The sequence below is a fragment of the Pongo pygmaeus genome, chromosome 1 (assembly GCF_028885625.2).
Source record: "Pongo pygmaeus isolate AG05252 chromosome 1, NHGRI_mPonPyg2-v2.0_pri, whole genome shotgun sequence".
NCBI classification, from domain to species: domain Eukaryota; kingdom Metazoa; phylum Chordata; class Mammalia; order Primates; family Hominidae; genus Pongo; species Pongo pygmaeus.
Genome location: NC_072373.2, coordinates 207,367,760 through 207,386,018, shown reverse-complemented (window position 1 = coordinate 207,386,018; position 18,259 = coordinate 207,367,760). Strand labels below are relative to the sequence as shown.

General features: G+C 47.4%; 1 protein-coding gene and 1 pseudogene across 2 annotated transcripts in view; one reads left to right on the top strand and one right to left on the bottom strand.

Moving 5' to 3' along the window:
* The window catches only part of TCEA3 (transcription elongation factor A3), a 44,802-nt gene that overhangs the window by 15,447 nt on the left and 11,096 nt on the right, over window positions 1–18,259 (bottom strand). For both annotated transcript variants that reach the window (XM_054500901.1, XM_054500911.1), the window contains 3 exons: window positions 13,313–13,375; window positions 2,457–2,620; window positions 2,211–2,266 (listed from right to left, as the gene is read on the bottom strand). In XM_054500901.1, coding sequence (XP_054356876.1) covers window positions 2,211–2,266; window positions 2,457–2,620; window positions 13,313–13,375 — 283 coding nt within the window. The remainder of the gene's footprint in view (window positions 1–2,210; window positions 2,267–2,456; window positions 2,621–13,312; window positions 13,376–18,259) is intronic.
* LOC129043838 (single-stranded DNA-binding protein, mitochondrial-like) lies at window positions 15,470–16,801 on the top strand (annotated as a pseudogene).

The window sequence follows — 18,259 nt, the reverse complement described above, 5'->3', positions numbered from 1 at the left end:
GGGGGGGCACGGGCCCCTCAGAGGAACTTTTGGCTGCATTGTTAGCACAGGGCCACTCCAAAGAGGACATATCTATTTTAGGACATAGAGCAGTCAAGTCCCAAATGTACCCTCCCCCTGATCTCCAGCTAGCTAAGAACAAAGAGCTAAAGGGTTTGATGCAGCTTTGATTTCCTCTCCTTTAAAAGAGGGACATTCAGGTCGGGGGTGGTGGCTCATGCCTGTAATGCCAGCATTTTACGAGGCTGAGGAGGGCGGATCACCTGAGGTCAGGAGTTCAAGACCAGCCTGGCCAACATGGTGAAACCCCATCTCTACAAAAAATACAACAAAATTAGCCAGGTGTGGTGGTGGGCACCTGTAATCCCAGCTACTTGGGAGGCTGAGGCAGCAGAATCACTTGAACCCAGAAGGCAGCGGTTGCAGTGAGCTGAGATCATGCCACTGCACTCCAGCCTGGGCAACAGAGCAAGATTCCATCTCAAAAAAAAAAAAAAAGGAAATTTCAGTGGATGGAGGGAAGGCTGGGAGTGGAACTTTGTACTGGACCATCTGCTGTTGTTTCAAACTGGGATTAAAGGTGGAAAGGACCTGCTTGGAGGGATGACTGTTCAGGAGAAAACGAAGATGAAACTCGTGATAGTTCTGATACCTTGTGTTCTGCCTTGCTGAATTAACGGGAAATGATGAAAATGTACTTTTGGAGGTGCTGAACGGCTCCAGACTTGTTGGGGTATTGCTGATTAATCATTCAATGGGAGCAGAGAGAAACCACCAGAAAATGAGTTGGAGGGAATTAGGATAGGCCACAGGAAGGAGATGGAAACGCAAATTTGTCGTCTGCAGATCGGCCCCTGGCTCTCCTCAACAGACCCTGCTGAACTCTGCAGGTAGAACCCAGGAGCCCTCAAAAGGGTCGCTCACACCTCGGTGTGACACTTAGACTTCCTGTCCCCTGACTTGTCTCCCCGCTCCAATACCATGCAAACCTTTGTCGCTAGTAAAAGAAGTTCCATGTTTTCATTCAGTTGGGGCCAAGTGAGGAGAGATTTTTTTTCTCCCAAGCCAAACATCTTTTGGTGCAACAGATCTATTAATATATCCCAGTGGTGGTCACCTCTCCTGTCTACACAAGGCCCCTTTCAGGTGAGAAGTTGGGGAGTGGGGGGCACATGGAAAGGATTCAGTACATAGAATCCAAAGACAAAGTCTCCAGTCCCACTTTGACAGTTCTGAGCCTCAGACTCCTTGTCCGTAAAATGGGAACAGTCCTTGCCTCACAGAGAATGCTGTCAGAGAGCTAACAGAGGTAGGAAGTGTCAATTGGCCGTTGTAGTGCTTGATATATATTTGGGAGTAAAAAAACGGAGGGCGGGGTGCTGGATATGGTGGCTCACGCCTGTAATCCCAGCATTTTGGGATGCAAAGCGGGGGGGGGGGTGGTGCATCACCTGAGGTCAGGAGTTCGAGACCAGCCTGACCAACATCGTGAAACCCCATCTCTACTAAAAGTACAAAATTAGCCAGGTATGATGGTACATGCCTGTAATTCCAGCTACTTGAGAGGCTGAGGCAGGAGAATCGCTTGAACCTGGAAGTTGTAGGTTGCAGTGAGGCGAGACTGCGCCATTGCACTCCAGCCTGGGCAACAAGAGTGAAACTCCATCTCAAAAAAAAAAAAAAAAAAAAAAAGGGAGCTGTTAACATCAGAGGATGGGAGAGGGGAAAAGGCTGAACATGGGAAATGCTGACCTCTCTGTCTAGTCTGTTCCTGGAAGTAACGACTTGGCCAACTGAGGCACGCTATTACACAGCCTAGCTGGCACAGCCGCTGAGCCTCCAGGTTCCAGGGTCACACTTTCTGGGTTCAGATCCCATCTCTGCTACTACCATTAGCTGTATGGGCTTTGGGAAATGATTTGACCTCTCTGAGTCTCAGTGACTTCACCCATGAAACTGGATAAATCAGGGAACCTACTGTGGGGTTGTTATCAACACTGAATGAGGTACTGCTCATTTTCAAGTTTTGCTGGCAGGTGTAAAATAATAATGAATGTTAGATAGAATTAAGAACTCTGGTTCAGGGGCAGAGCAGGGGCCATTCCCGGAGCCCTTCCTCTCCTTCCTCACTTTCCCAGCTCGCTTGCACCTTGGAGGGGTGCTGCTAGATAGTGCAGACACCCACAGCCCCGGCACGGTTCAAGGATATGATCTTCGATTTCTGATGCCATCTTGTCACAGTTGACTCCATAGTCCTTGTAATCATCTAAAAGAGATTCGAGAAATACAGGTATCAGCCAGACACAACGTACGCAGTGAAGCCTGCTTGTACCTGGGACTAGAGTGTTCCTGTACCATCCCTTGGGGTGCTGAGAAAGACTGAATTTCATCTGCCCTTGGTGAGATTGGGAAAAGGGACTCCTTCCCTCCCTCATCCCTAGCCCAGGCTCTCTCACCATCCGCCTTCAGGGCTGCTGACAGCATCTCCACACACTTGTCCCGGACAGAGTCCCCTGTGAGATAGCAGGGGGCCAGGAGACAGATGGAAGAGGCAAACGTGGGGGTCAAGGGACTGCTAGGTGTTTTGGGGCTCTCCGTTTTTGATTTGCTGCTGTTTGATCTGAGGATGACAATCAGTAACAGACATTTGACATTAAGAGAGTAAAGCATTTATTGAGCAGCATTCTAGATGTCTTGATGGATGATCTCCTATAATCCACACAACAACCCCATGAGGTAGGTACTATTTTAGGCACTTGACATGGATCATCTCATTTAAACCTCGTGACAACCCCATGAGGTTTATACTATTCTTATCCCCATTTGAGAGACGCATTTTAAAGTGCATGGTAGAGAAAGATGTATCTAAGGGTGCACTTGGCTCAGGTAACATATTGATGAACCAGTAGAAACAGAATTCAAACCCAGGCAGTTGGCTTTTAACCAGCCACTGTGCTTTACTCATTATAGAACAGTGTAACACCACCAATAATTATATGCAATTGATTATGCACTGTGCTAGCTGCTCCCTATCTATGCTCTCCTAAATGTATGAACTGTTTATTCACTCATTCACTAAATATTTATTACAAACCTATTCTCCAGGCGCTTGCCAAGAACAAAGGATAATGCAGATAAGTCAGCAAAGCTCCTTCCCTCAGAGGGCTTACAGTCTAGTGAATAGTGACTATCTACCACCATTTAAAAGGGCTGGCTTTGCTAGACGCCAGAACTGTGCCAGGCACTTTACAAGAATTTTCCAATTTAATCTTCATAGCAGTCCCAGGAGGTAGATACTCTCATCATCGCCATTTAAAGACGAGGAAATGAACCCAGAGAGGTACACTACTGAGATTTGCCTAAGGCTATACACCACCACGATTTGAATCCACATCTGTCTAATTCCAACACCTATCCTCTTTTTATTAATTTATTTTATTTTTTGAGACACGGTCTCTCTCTCTGTCACCCAGGCTGGAGTGCGGTGGTGCAATCATGGCTCACTACAGCCTTGACCTCTTGGGCTCAGGCAGTCCTCCCACCTTAGCCTCCAAGGAGCTGGGACCACAGGAGCACACCATCATGCCGGGCTAATTTTTACATTTTTTTGTGGAGATGGGATCTCACCATGTTGCCCAGGCTGATCTAAAACTCCTGGACTCAAGCAATCCACCTGCCTTGGCCTCCCAAAGTGCTGGGATTACAGGTGTGAGCCACCACACCCAGCCAACACCTATGCTATAATCTATGATGTACTATCTAAGAATTATCTCATTCAGGTTTTGTTTTAATATATATATATCCATATATGCACAGACATTTAGAAGGCTAACTATGTGTCTCAAGCTGTCATAACAAAATATCAGATTGGGAGGCTTCGCTAGCAGAAATTTATTTCTCATGGTTCTGGAGGCTGGGAAGCCCAAGATCAAGTTGCTGGCCAGTTTGCTTTCTGGTGAGGGCTCTCTCTTTGCTCGTGAATGGCAATCTTCTCATTGTATTCACATGGTGTCTCTTCTCATAGGGACACTAATCCTATTGGATTAGGGCTCCATTCTTATGACCTCATTTAACCTTAATGAAGGCCCTATCCCCAAATACAGTCACAATGGGCTTTGGGATTTCAATGTATGAATTTTAGGGGGTCACAAACATTCAGCCCATAATACCATGTTAATAGCAATTATCTCTCTGAGATGGAATGATAGGAGATTTTCATTTTCTTCGTTTGCTTATGCCTATTTGCTAAATCTTCTATAAAGAATATATCTACTTTTGCAATATGAGAAGCGCTTTTTTTTTTTTTTTTTTGAGAGGGAGTCTTACTCTGTCATCCAGGCTGTCACTCTGTCATCCAGGCTGGAGTGCAGTGGCACAATCTTGGCTCACTGTAACCTCCACCTCCCGGATTCAAGTGATTCTCCTGCCTCAGCCTCCCTAGTAGCTGGGATTACTGGTGTGCGCCACCACGCCCGGCTAATTTATGTATTTTTAGTAGAGATGGGGTTTTGCCATGTTGGCCAGGCTGGTCTCGAACCCCTGACCTCAGGTGATCCACCCGCCTTGGCCTCCCAAAGTGTCAGGATTACAGGCATGAGCTACTGTGCCCGGCCAAAAAATGCATTCTTGGCAGAAATACATGGAAGTGTAGAAGGCCAAGGTTTGCATGGGCAATGTCAAAGGGCTCAATGCAGCTGGAGTGTGAGGGTGAGGGAGCTTGTAAGAAGGAGAGGGAGTTGGAGAGAAAGGATCTAACCAGACTCTGGGGTTTGTTAAGGATGGTAAAACAAAAGCCACCACTTACCACAGCTCTGCTGTTTATTCTTTTTGATAACCCTAAAAGTCACAAATTACCGGGCCCATTTTACAGATGATGGAACGGAGCCTTGAAGAAGTGAAGTGTCAATCATAGCTCACTGCAATCTCGAGCTCCTGGGTTCAAATAATCCTCCTGCCTCAGCCTCCCAAGTAGCTAGGACTGACTACAGGCAGATGCCGCCACACCAGGCTATTTTTTTTTTTTTTTTTTTTTTTTTGTAGAAATGGGGGTCTCAATATGTTGCTCAGGCTGGACTCAAACTCCTGGCCTCAAGTGATCCATTCGCCTTGGCCTCCCAATGTGCTGGGATTACAGGCATGAGCCATTGTGCCTGGCATGACTTTGTGATAGTTGCACAACTCCCTCCCTCCCTCCCAAGATGTTTTTGCACTATTCTTAAGGTAGGAGCCAGGAAGTCAGGCAGTCTCTGTCTTCATTCCTCTGCTCTTCTCACCTCCTTTTTCAATAACCCGTCAGAATCTGCCAGCCAGCCTCTATATCTCTGCTCAGAAAAAAGTGGACTCATCAGAGTTGAAAAAATTAAGGTCCCCTCCTGGAGTGAAATTAAGACCCACTCAAGGGTCTTACCAAACTGAGCCCTTGTGGAAGCGCCCAGAGAGCTGCTGCATTTCCTCACTCCAGGAGGCACCATTTACATTAGTAGCTTGGTACCTCCTGTAATTATACAGTGCACAGCTTGGGCAGCTGCACCAGGCAGCCTTGGGGCCTGGATCCACAGCTGCTTCTCATGTTCACTTTCAGGCTGTGGACATGCTACTTCCTTTCAGGAAGAAGGGGATTCTGGACTTCTGACAAAGTCTCAGGCCCAGGGAGTTGTGTCTGAGAGTGAGGCTGACTGAGTAGCCCAGGCTTCTCAGGATCAACAACCTGGAGTTACCAGAGAATTCCATCCAACATCCTGCTGGGCACAGCTCAGTGTGGACTCTGCTGGTGACCTCCCTGTCCCCAACCTCTTGCTGTTTGGCCTGACCTTGGATCTCCTCTTTGACTCCAGACCCCTGAGCCTTTGGGATTTTTGCGTTCTCTAGAGACTTGAGGTTCCTCAAAGGTGTCTCCGTGCATACCGGTGAGGTGGGCTGGGGATGGTAAACTCTGTTCTTATAAGGTTTACATTTCGAATTTCTAAAAATTTTGTCCAAAGGGATTAATTTCCTAGCTTTTATGTATTTATTTTTAATGCAGTTTGAAACTTACTGTCCTAGATTACTCTAGCCTTGATTCTACCCGACCCTGCCTGACAACTGGGTTGCCTGGCAGCATGGTGGAGGGACAGGGAAGCTGAGATCCAAGCAGATTTCTCCTGGAGTCAGATTGCAGCAGGAGGTTTGGGTGAGGAAAGGCTGGACAGGGCATCAACTAGCGGGGCTGTCAGCAACCAAAATGGATGTTCCTGCCCCCAAGCCTGGTCCTGGTCACTGGATTCCCGCCTGAACAGTCACAATAGCCCCAAAACTGGTTTCCCTGTGTCCTCTACCCCCACTACAATCCATTTGCCAAAGGGCCGCCAAAGGGACTTTTCAAAAATTCACAGCTTATCAAGTCACTCCCCTGCTTCTAACCCTCCAACACAGGGGTTCCCACCCCCTGGGGCGATGGACTGGTACCAGTCTGTGGCCTGTTAGGAACCAGGCCACACAGCAGGAGGTGGGCCCTGCTGTGAACTGTGCATGTCAGGGATCTAGGTTGCACGCTCCTTACGAGAATCTAATGCCTGATGATCAGAGGTGGAATAGTTTCATCTTGAAACCATCCCCTACCAGCTCTGGTCCATAGAAAAACTGTCTTCTATGAAACCAGTCCCTGGTGCCAAAAAGGTTGGGGACTGGTGGTGTAACAGCTTCCAATTATTTTTCGCATAAAGTAAAACTCCTGGCCGGGTGCAGTGGCTCATGCCTAAAGTCCCAGCAATTTGGCAGATCGAGGTGGGAGGATCACTTGTGGTCAGGAGTTCGAGACCAGCCTGGCCAACATGGCGAAACACTGTCTGTGCTAAACATATAAAAATTAGCTGGGTATGGTGGCGCACGCCTGTAATCCCAGCTACTCAAAAGGCTGAGGCACAAGAATCGCTTGAACCCGGGAGGTGGAGGCTGTAGTGAGCCGAGATCATGCCATTGCACATCAGCCTGAGCGACCGAGCAAGACTGTGTCTCCAAAAAAACAAACAAAAACAAAACCAAAAGCTCACCACAGCCTCCCAGCCCCTGCACATCCTGCCCCTACCCGCTTTCTGATGTAATCTCATGCCATGCTCTCCGCATGGTTTACGGAAGGCCTCCACAGCACTGCTTCTTTCTGTTCCTTAAACATACCCATCCCTCCCACTGCCGGGCCTTTGCACAGGCTGGTCTTCCTTCCTGGACTGCTCTTCCTCCTCCAGGTCTCAGCTTGCATGAGGGAGGCCTTCCCTCACCACTTCAGCCGAGGCTGACAGTCCCTGCCCTGTAATTCTCTAGCACATCACCTGATTTCTCTCTTTTACAGCACTTATCCAAGTGTATGATTAACTTGTCTATGTGTTTATAAACATCGTCTGCCTCCATCTCCAGATTACAGGCTCCAGAGTATTGGGACCTTGTCATGGGTTCACCACTGCATTCCAGCTCCTGTAACAGTGCTCTAGGTGGACACTTGATACATCATTGCTAAATGGATGGATGAATGAATAAATGAATGAATACATGATGAATTGAGGAATTGACCACAGAGAGATGAAAGGCACACCCAGAGGGTCCCCCAGGGCTGAAATGTGGAAAGAGGAAGGTCCTCTTTGGAAGGACAGTGGCCCCACTCTCTGGGCCTAAGAGAGGGATCTCTCTCTCTGGGAGTACAAGAGGGATCTCTCTCAAAGCCAGCCTCTGTCAACTCCCAGAACCCAGGCAACGCCATCTCCTGCAGCTAGGATGGTGCCTCGCCGACCTGTGTGTGCCATTGCACATTCTCAACAGCTATGACTCACCACAGGAAAACTGTCAGGGGAGCCTGCAGCATGCTGCTTTGAAGGAGCCCCAAAGAATAACAGTAATAATGGTGGTCATTTTTGAAATGACTGCACTGAGTTGGTTTACTTATTAAGAACCTAGGCTCTGGAGTCAAACTCTCAGGTTCACAGCCTGATACCAACACTTTGTAGCTATGTGACCTTGGGTGAGTTCCTTAACCCCTAGGTGCCTCAGTTTTTTTCACACGTAAAATGGGAATAACAATAGTACCCATCTTATGGGGCAGATGAAAGCAACTAAGTGACAAAGTATTAGGCAGTTTACATAGATAACCAGGTTTCATGTGAGTATTATTACAAAGTATTATGTATTTATTGAGCATTTACATGGTTTGGGAACAGTGCTGGGTATTTCATTACCTCATTTAATCCTCACAATGACCTTGAGAGGAGTTCATAATTGTCTCCATTTTACAGATCAATAGATTGAAGCTCAGAGAGCTGAACTGAATTATGCATCCAAGTTACTGTCCCAAGTTATCCATCCAACTAGCAAAGGGTATAGTCAGACCACCAACCTGTCTGTCGCCCTTCCAAATTCTTTCCAACACATCAACTGTGTCTTTAAAAGAGAGGTTTCCAGAGTCCTCCTACCTGAGCAAGACTAGGCTGTTTGGAGCGTTTCTTCCCACCTTCCTGGCAGGGCACACCCAGCCCCGGTCCCGCCCCCTCGGTTAGGAGCTGGCTGGCTGGCTGGAATTCGTGTCTGGGCAGCATTTCAGGCAGCCACACTCCTTTTGCTTTCAATGCACACGCCTGGGAACTGAGCCAAACTGCAGAGAGGGCATCATCGGCCGGGGTGGGAGGTTGGATTTATCAACAGCTTCCTTCTGCTCCCCGGATGTGCCCGCCCCGCACCAGTCCTTAGAAAATCCTCCTGCCCCAGGTCTAAGTAGAGAGGCATCTGGAGGCCGGGCTCGCTGCTTCTGTGCGCCACCTCGAGGGCATTTCAGTTACTGCATCAGCGAGCATGCACTGCAAATGGCAAATCATTTTGACAGGCAGGTAAAAGGACAACTGAGAACAGTCAACTTTCTCCCCTGTCACTATTGTATCCTTCGTGGTCTGCTTCCTGGTACTCCAGCTACAGTTCCCAGAGCATCGTGCTCACTCCCACTTCCACACCTTTGCGTGTGCCATTTCTTTCTGCTTGAAATGACTCTCCTGATTTGCCTCCGAAACTCCTCCTATTAGACTTTCCATCCTCAGCTCAAATACTTTCTCTTCCACGAAGGCTCCTTTGACTTTTATAGTCATATTGAGACACGCTTCCTGTGTTCCCACGGTGTTTTATACCTACCCCTTTCTAAAAACATGCATTTTGGTGTCTGCCTCTGCACTCATGGTTAGCCCTAAGAAGGGAGAGGTGATGAGTTTCAACCTTTGCCTGGCCTTAGAGGTCAAAAACGGGTGGGCTACAGATATGTTTTGTCTCCCTACTGTGTCATAGAAAAATGTGAATATGTTGCTGATATTGAAAATCGGGAGTTTTGGCTGGGCGTGGTGGCTCACACCTGTAATCCCAGCACCTTGGGTGGTTGAGGCAGGAGGATTGCTTGATCCCAGGAGTTCGAGACCAGCCTGGGCAACAAAGTGAGACTCTGTCTCTACAAAAAAAATTTTTTTTTAAGTTAGCCGGGTGTGGTGGCATGCACCTGTGGTCCTAGCTACACGGGAGGCTGGAGCAGGAGGATCGCTTGAGCCCAGGAGGTTGAGGCTACAGTGAGCCCTGTTTATACCACTGCACTCCAGCCTGGGTGAGATCCTGTCTCAAAAAAGGTGGTGTGGGGGAGTTCCATATGAAAATCTAGGTGTCTGGCTTTTCTTTAAAAAATTGGAAAACATGGCACCCTGGACCTGCATTTCCCCAAAGCAACAATCAGCTGGGGTGGGGTAGCGGCTGCCCCCTTCAGACAGGCATATACTTTCTAGTTTGCCATGATCTCCACTAGCCACCCAGTGTATGCATGTGCCCTTGATCCCCGGCGAATGTTGAATTTGCAAGGAAGTGCTCAATAGATGTGCTTGCCAAATCAATGAATGGATGAATGAACAGAAGAGAAAAATGAAATAGAGAAGTAAATCATGCAGGAAACAGTCTGGGTAGGAGACAAATTAATGAGATTTGCTGCCTGGCATGGTGGCTCACGCCTGTAATCCCAGCACTTTGCGGGGCCGAAGAGGGTGGATCACAAGGTCAAGAGATCGAGACCATCCTGGCCAACATGGTGAAACCCCGTCTCTACTAAAAATACAAAAAATTAGCTGGGCATGGTGGCATGCGCCTGTAGTCCCAGCTACTTTGGAGGCTGAGGCAGGAGAATCATTTGAACCCGGGAGATGGAAGTTGCACTGAGCCGAGATCGTGCCGCTGTACTCCAGCCTGGCAACAGAGCGAGACTGCATCTCAAAAAAAAAAAAAAAAATTAATGAGACTCGCTTGTGTCCCTTTTGGTTTCCTACCCTCAATACTGAACCAGCAGGAAATGGCACAGCTTCTGGAAGGACAAACAGATTCTGTCTGACTGACCTTCAGAGAAAGAATGCATTAGGGGAGGGAGCCAGAAGGTTTCAAGACCATGAAGGCAAAGTCAGGAGAGGAGTCTGGAGGCTCAAGTCCTTACATGAATGTCAAGTGTTTTGATTACAGCATCAAACCCAGAATGTCATTAGTGACCAGTGTTTCATCTGGGGATAGGATGACCCTTCATTATCCAGAAAGGTCCTTCACTCTCCGGGACACTTGGCATCTCTGGTTCCTGCCACGAAATGTCAGGAGTATCCCCCTCCTTCTCACCTTACCCCTACTTTGGCCCAAGTCATAGTGACTTGGGCCAAAAACGCCTCCACACATTTCTAAATGACCCCTGCTGAGATCCACTGGTCTAGAACCAGGATGACACTGGAGCCACCATTTCTAGGCCTGACCCACATCAGACATTGCTAATTGACTGCAGAACTTTTTCTACAGCCTCAGACTCCCTTTCCAATCAGCACTCCAGATAGCTTCCACGCATCAGCTGGAGCCAGCTGTCATGTTGGAGGTGTGCAATACAGCCTAGGCCCGTTGAATCTTCATAAAACCTTAAACAACCTAATTTTTGTGTCTCTACTTTTCTTTCCAATGGCAATCTTACTGACACGTTAGGCTTAAAATAATTCTTCAGCTCCCACACCTACTCTCCCAGAGGCCAACACCCTTATCATCCCACCAAGGTGTCCCAAAACCCAATGTGGCCCATGGACCCTAATCGTTCTCCTTGATCTGCTGCTTGGCCACTTCCTGGCCCGGCCTGCTCTCCTTGGCCCTGTTTCTCCTGCTCTGACCTCTGACCACTCTCTTGGACCACACTTCACACCCACTCCTTTATCCACAATCTTTCCTTGGTGCCCTCATCCAGGTTCTTCAGATGTCAAGTACACACTAATGACTCTACAATTTTTGTTTTGTTTTGTTTTGTTTTGAGATGGAGTCTCGTTCCGTCCCCCAGGCTGGAGTGCAGTGGCACAATCTCAGCTCATTGCAACCTCCACCTCCCAGGTTCAAGTGATTCTCTTGCCTCAGCCTCCTGAATAGCTGGGATTACAGGCACCTGCCACCACGCCCACTAACTGTTGTATTTTTAGTACAGACGGGGTTTTGCCATGTTGGCCAGGCTGGTCTCGAACTCCCAGCTTCAAGTGATCTGCCCGCCTCAGCCTCCTAAAGTGCTGGGATTACAGGCATGAGCCACCGCACCTGGCCTTGACTCTGCAATTTATATTTCCAGCTGAGACTTTCTTCCTGAGTTGTAGTCTCATATAATCCAACTGCATATTTGACTTCTCCAACTGAATGACTAACACACGCCTCAAATCCAACACATCGAGACCTGAACTCTGGATTTTCCACCCCAAGCCTGATTTGCATAAGCACAGTCTTCCCCACGCCAATTCATGGCAACTCCATCCTTGCAGATGCTCAAGTGAAAAATCTTGGACTCATCCCTGACTCCTCTGTTTCTCTCATTCCCCACATCCAATCTGTCAGGAAGTTCTGTCAGCTTTCCTGTCAAGATATATCCGGAAACCACCCCTTCACCTTATTTCCACCATTACCTCCCTGATCCAAGCCACCATGATATCTTGCCTGAATTACCGCAACAGCCTCCTGGCTGGTGTTGCTGTTCCTTCATTCCTGGCACAGCAGCCAGAGCCATCCTGATAAATTTAGTGACATCATTCCTGCCCTCAGTACCCTCCAATAGCTCCAGCTTTACTCATTCCCCCAACCCTCCCCCTCGCTTAAACTGCTCCAGCCCTCGGCCACCTCACTGTTCCTTGACTCTGCCAGGCACACCCCCACCTCAGGGCACTTGGCTTGGAATGACCCCAATATCTGCTTGGCTAAATCCCTCTTTCAAGCTTTTGCCTAATGGTCACTTCCTCGATGAGGACTTTTCTGACAACTCCATGAATATCCTTCCCCGATACTCTTCCCTAGCCTCTTTTGATTTCCACAGGACTTGTCACCTTCTAAACTTTACCTGTCTCCCCCTACTTAGAATAAAGGCCCCCATCACTGCAGGGATTTTTGTCTCTTTTGTGCATATCTGTATCCCTGGCACCTAGAATAGTTCTCGGCACATAATAGGCCCTCAATAAATATTTGATGACTAAATGACTTGATGATTTATGCTACTTTTGGGTAGACATCCTAGCCAGTTCAGCCCAAATCCAGAGAGAGCCCACTCCAGGTATAGGCTTTCTTTCTTTTTCTTTTCTTTTTTTTGTTTTGTTTTGTTTGTTTTGTTTTTGAGACGGAGTCTCACTCTGTTGCCCAGGTTGGATTGCAGTGGCGCGATCTCAGCTCACTGCAACCTCTGCCTCCTGGGTTCAAGCGATTCTCCTGCCTCAGCCTCCCGAGTAGCTGGGATTACAGGTGCCCACCACCATGCCTGGCTAATTTTTGTATTTTTAGTAGAGGCGGGGTTTTGCCATGTTGGCCAGGCTGGTCTCAAACTCCTGACCTCAAGTGATCCGCCTGCCTTGGCCTTCCAAAGTGCTGGGATTACAGTCATGAGCCACTGTGCCCAGGCTAGGTATCGGTTTTCAAGACCTCTGTCCTCACTGGGTTCAATCGGACCTTGAGACTGGTCCCCTGACAGTGATGGGGCAACAGCAACCAGTCAGCCACCCCAGGGAAGGAGCCACATCCCTGATTTGGGGGCCCACTTGCTAAATGGATGGATGAATGAATAAATGAATGAATACATGATGAATTGAAGAATGACCACAGAGAGATGAAAGGCACATCCAGAGGGTCCCCCACGGCTGAAAGACTGTGTGGGTCTTAGAATACGGGGGCAACATAACGTAGGAGGTTTCTTCCTTCCCTCCTTTCCCCTGCCTTGGGCTTCCTCCATAAAAACAGAGAAGGGGACACAGGCTGAATAGGACACTGGGATGGAGAAAGCTGTGGTTTCCTTTACCTTTCCATCGATGGTCTTTTTGGAGAGGAGGAGGCAGAAGACTTGGAGTCCACAGAGTCTCTCCTGAAAGAAGAAAATTGGCGATGAGACTGCTTTGTGGACTAGCATCAGTACTGACAGGAAGGTGGGGAGAAAGCATCCTGGGAAAAGGCCAGCTGGCTTGAGGCTAAGGAAGCCCACCCGGGCCACAGCTACTTGGGAGAGGGAGCTCCAGGCGGTGCCGGCTGGTCATGACCTTCACCTACCCTCCATCAAGTGAACCAATACAAGGGAAGGAAGTCGATATCTGCCAACGGCCTAACACATGCCATGTATGTGACATGGGTTGTGTTGCTCATTATTAACAACTATTCTCAGCAGGCCCCTGTCCTCCTGGCTGTCAGGCAGGCCTTAGCTAACTGGAGTCCACAGCAACTGGATTCCTGGAGTTGTCTGTACTCATCTGGAACCAGAGAAACAGAGAGATCAGCTTCAGCCTCCCCGGCAGGCACTTTAGGAGGAGGAGAGGAGAAACACATGGGCCTTGGGGATAGAAGAACTGAGTTAAAATAGCAATCAAAAAAGCAGGAGACAAAATTAGACGCGGACTGTGCCTAAAGTCATGCAAGAAAACCAATGCATAGGAGGAAAAGCAGATCTAAAGAAAATATACTCAAATGCTAACCACTGTTACAGCTAGGGTGATGGGATTAAAGGTGATTTTTTTCCCAATTTTTCCAAAATGCATGCAGCTACATTCTTTTTATGATATATAATATAGTTATTCCTTTTACTGGTTTTAAAAAATCAATCTGTTTGTTAATTGCAAACCCCACTCCCCATCTCACTTACCCTGTCTTCCTTTTAATTCCATAGCATGTGTCACCTTCTAGCATACTACATAATTGACTTTTTCTCTTTGAGACAGAGTCTCACTCTGTCACCCAGGCTGGAGTGCAGTGGTGCTATCTCAGCGGCTCACTGCGACCTCCACCTCCTGGGTTCACGTGATTCTCCTGCCTCAGCCTCCTGGGTAGCTGGGACTACAGGCATGTGCCACCATGCCTAGCTAATTTTTATATTCTTAGTAGAGAGGGGGTTTCACCATGTTGGCCTGGCTGGTCTCGAACTCCTGACATCAGGTGATCTGCCCAGTGTTGGGATTACAGGTGTGAGCCACTATGCCTGGCCAATTTACTTATTTATATTTAATTATATTTATTGTCCGACACCCCATGTAAATTCCACAAGAGCAGCATTTGGTGGGTTTTGGTCACTGTGGTGAATATTGTCTGTGCTCAGCCCACTTCCCCTTGGGTGCTCACTCTCTCAGTGCCTCTGGACCCAAGAGCTGCCTCCTGCAAGCTCCCCAGGGCCTCTGTCTGAGGGAGTTCTCCCCCTCAGCTAGGCTGGCTGGAAGTGCTGGTCACTAACTAATGACCCCAGGAGCAGCCCTCCACCAGACACATGGGAGAGGGGAAGAGAGGTCCTCATTCACATGCCCCTGCACTCCCACAACAGGCCCTGGGAGTTCTTCTGTGGGGTTTCTCCCTAGTGCCCCTTGGGGATAGACAATGCAAGCAGGAACCAGAAGCCGGAATTCCTACAGTGGGAGAGGGTAGAGAAGACACGAGACTCCACTCTGGAGAACCACTTTCTGACTCTTCCTCATTGCTTTTCTTTTTAAGATAAATCAGAAATACTCCACAGTTATTGCAAATGACTGTTATGAAAACTATTCAGGAACATTAAAAAAATGCTTAGAATACAATAGCAAGATAAATAAAAAGGTGACAGTTGATACTAGAGCTACAGCATCAGGAAAAGTCTAAAGATTAGACTGTAAGAAAATAGAAACCAGCTGGGTGCAGTGGCTCACACCTGTAATCCCAGCACTTTGGGAGGCCAAAGTGGGCAGATCACTTGAGTCAGGAGTTCGAAACCAGCCTGGCCAACATGGTGAAACCCCATCTCTACTAAAAATACAAAAATTAGCCGGGCATGGTGGCATGCACCTGTAATCCCAGCTACTCGGAGGCTGAGGCAGAGGAATCACTTGAACCTGGGAGATGGTGGTTCCAGTGAGCTGAGATTGTGCCACTGCACTCCAGCCTAGGCAATAGAGGGAGACTCCATCTCAAAAAAAAAAAAAAAAAGAAAGGAAAGAAAATAGAAGCCATGTTTCAAAGACCTGTATTACAGGTACTTCATCAGTTTGTAAGGCATGAGTCCAAAACAGCTAGCAGTTTGGTTCTTGAAAGGTCCCTGAATTGTATGCAGTTACTTGGACAAGTGGGTTAGGACCTTATCATGAGACAGATGGAAGGAAATACTCCAGCACAATATTTTCTCTAGCAACAAATGAGATGTGGTGATCAGGGGACAGGAAAGTATACCAAATGGGTGATGTCTGTCAAGATGACATGGCACAGAATATCAGCATTCTAGCCAGGCCTTGGAGATGTGGCACATCAGTGAAAATGGGGTCTGGAATTTATGTTTATTTTTATTTATTTATTTTGAGATGGAGTCTCAATCTGTCACCCAGGCTGGAGTGCAGTGGCACCATCTTGGCTCACTGCAACCTCCATCCCCTGGGTTCAAGAGATTCCCATGCCTCAGCCTCCCGAGTAGCTGGGATTACAGGCACGCACTATCATGCCCGGCTAATTTTTGTCTTTTTAGTAGAGATAGGGTTTTGCCATGTTGGTCAGGCTGGTCTCGAACTTCTGACCTCAAGTGATCTGCCCGCCTTGGCCTCCCAAAGTGCTGGGATTACAGGCATGAGTCACTGTGCCCAGCCAGGGGTCTCGAATTTATGCAGAAGAAAAAGTAGACTATGGTGAATACATGGATAAAAATAATGGGAGGCAACAAGCAACAACAATCATAGTGAGGCAGAAATTTAAAAATAAATATGCATTCATTCACTCCAAGAAAAGTAACAGGCAAGGCAAGGGTTAAAAAGAAAAGAACAGGTTTTCCTCTGCCTAGCAAGCTCACTTCAAGGACAGTTATAAGACAATGCTGTTTGGGAAGCCAAGGCCAAAGGAATGGGCTCCAGACACCCCTCCCCTCCAGAGCAAGGTTGAAGGAAAAAAAGAGAGAAAGACAAATTACTATTACTCCTTTCCCCGGCTTCTTAAGCATGGCTATGTTTTACCAATGTCTGTATTTAGCCAGTTCTTGTTTTTCTTTTAATGCAGCTACAAGGCCACCAGCTATGCAAGGCCACCAGCTATGCAAGGCCACAAGTTGTGCTATGCTATGGATCATGTGACCTACCGTATGATTAACTGCTTTTGTTTTGCTTCTGTAAGCCTGCTTATAAAAACCCCGCTCTATCTTTGTTAAAATGCTCAGCTTTTTAGATATGAATCCACTGAGCCAGTGCATACCTTAAATAAACAATCCTCCTGTTCTCCTATCGGTCTCTCTGGTCCTCAGTTTCCTGCAATGATAGCTGATAGTAGGATATTTCTGAGTGACCAGACAAAGGAGAAGGCATAGAATGGGTGATTCTTCTTTGGCCATTGTTTGCTACAGTCTCATTTCCAAATCATATATAATCTTTATAGTTCCTAAGGACAAAAATTCAAATACTGTTTTATATTTAAAAAAATAATTTGCACCCATAGTCCCAGCTACTCAGGAGGCTGAGGTGAGAGGATCACTTGAGCCTAGGAGTTGCAGTCTGCAGTGAGCTGTGATTGCGCCACTGCACTCCAGCCTGGGCAACATGGTGAGACTCTGTTTCAAAAAAAAAAAAAAAAAATGGCCAGGCATGGTGGCTCGCGCCTATAATCCCAGCACTTTGGGAGGCCAAGGCGGGTGGATCACCTGAAGTCAGGAGTTCGAGACCAGCCTGAGCAACATGGAGAAACCCCGTCTCTACTAAAAAAAGATACAAAAATTAGCCAGGCATGGTGGCACATGCCTGTAATCCCAGCTACTTGGGAGGCTGAGGCAGAAGAATCACTTGAATCTGGGAGGCGGAGATTGCCGTGAGCTGAGATCGTGCCATTGCACTCCAGCCTGGGCAACAAGAGTGAAACTCCGTCCCAAAAAAATAAAAAAAGTTGTACACTCTGCCTAAAGGAATGGAAAAATTATATATGTAGTTAGACCAGGCCTGGGAAAGGAGAGGAAGAAAAATAAAAGCTGCTTAATTTGTCTGATGTGCACAAATATTTCCCATGTTTATTCTAAGTTTCACTAATGTGGTTACAGTGTTTGTATAATGAATTAACATTAATAAAACTAAAAAGAAAGGAAATTAATTAACTGAGCTGAAATAGGACCCCCAACAACTGGCTTCTCCCAGCAGAATGAGGAGATACCTCTCCATTTTCTGCTCAGCCCCAGTGATAGCTTCATTTCCGAGTCCCATGGCTGTGAAAAGTGAGTGGGCATAACAATTTAGTGTCCCAGGAAAATGTATAGTGCACTTCAAATTTTATTAACAAAATATAAATATAAATGTACATATGAATGTTCTTTTTTTTTTTTTTTTTAGACAAAGTCTCACTCCTCACCCAGGCTGGAGTGTAGTAGTGTGATCTTGGCTCACTGCAACCTCCTCTTCCCAGGCTCAAGTGATCCTTCCACCTCAGCCTCCCAAGTAGGTGAGAACACAGGTGCATGCCACCACACCCGGCTAATTTTTTTTACTTTTAATAGAGATAGGGTTTTGCCATTGGTCTCTAACTCCTGAGCTCAAGTGATCCACCTGCCTCCACCTCCCAAAGTGCTGGGATTACAAGCATAAGCCACCTTTCCCGGCCCATATGTATGTTCTTTTATTTTTTTAAAGACAGAATCTCGCTCTGTCGTCCAGGCTGGAGTGCAGTGGGGTGATCTTGGCTCACTGCAGCCTCAGCCTCCCAAATTCAAGTGATCCTCCTGCCTCAGCTTCGCGAGTACCTGGGATTACAGGCACCCACTAGCATGCCCAGCTAATATTTGTAT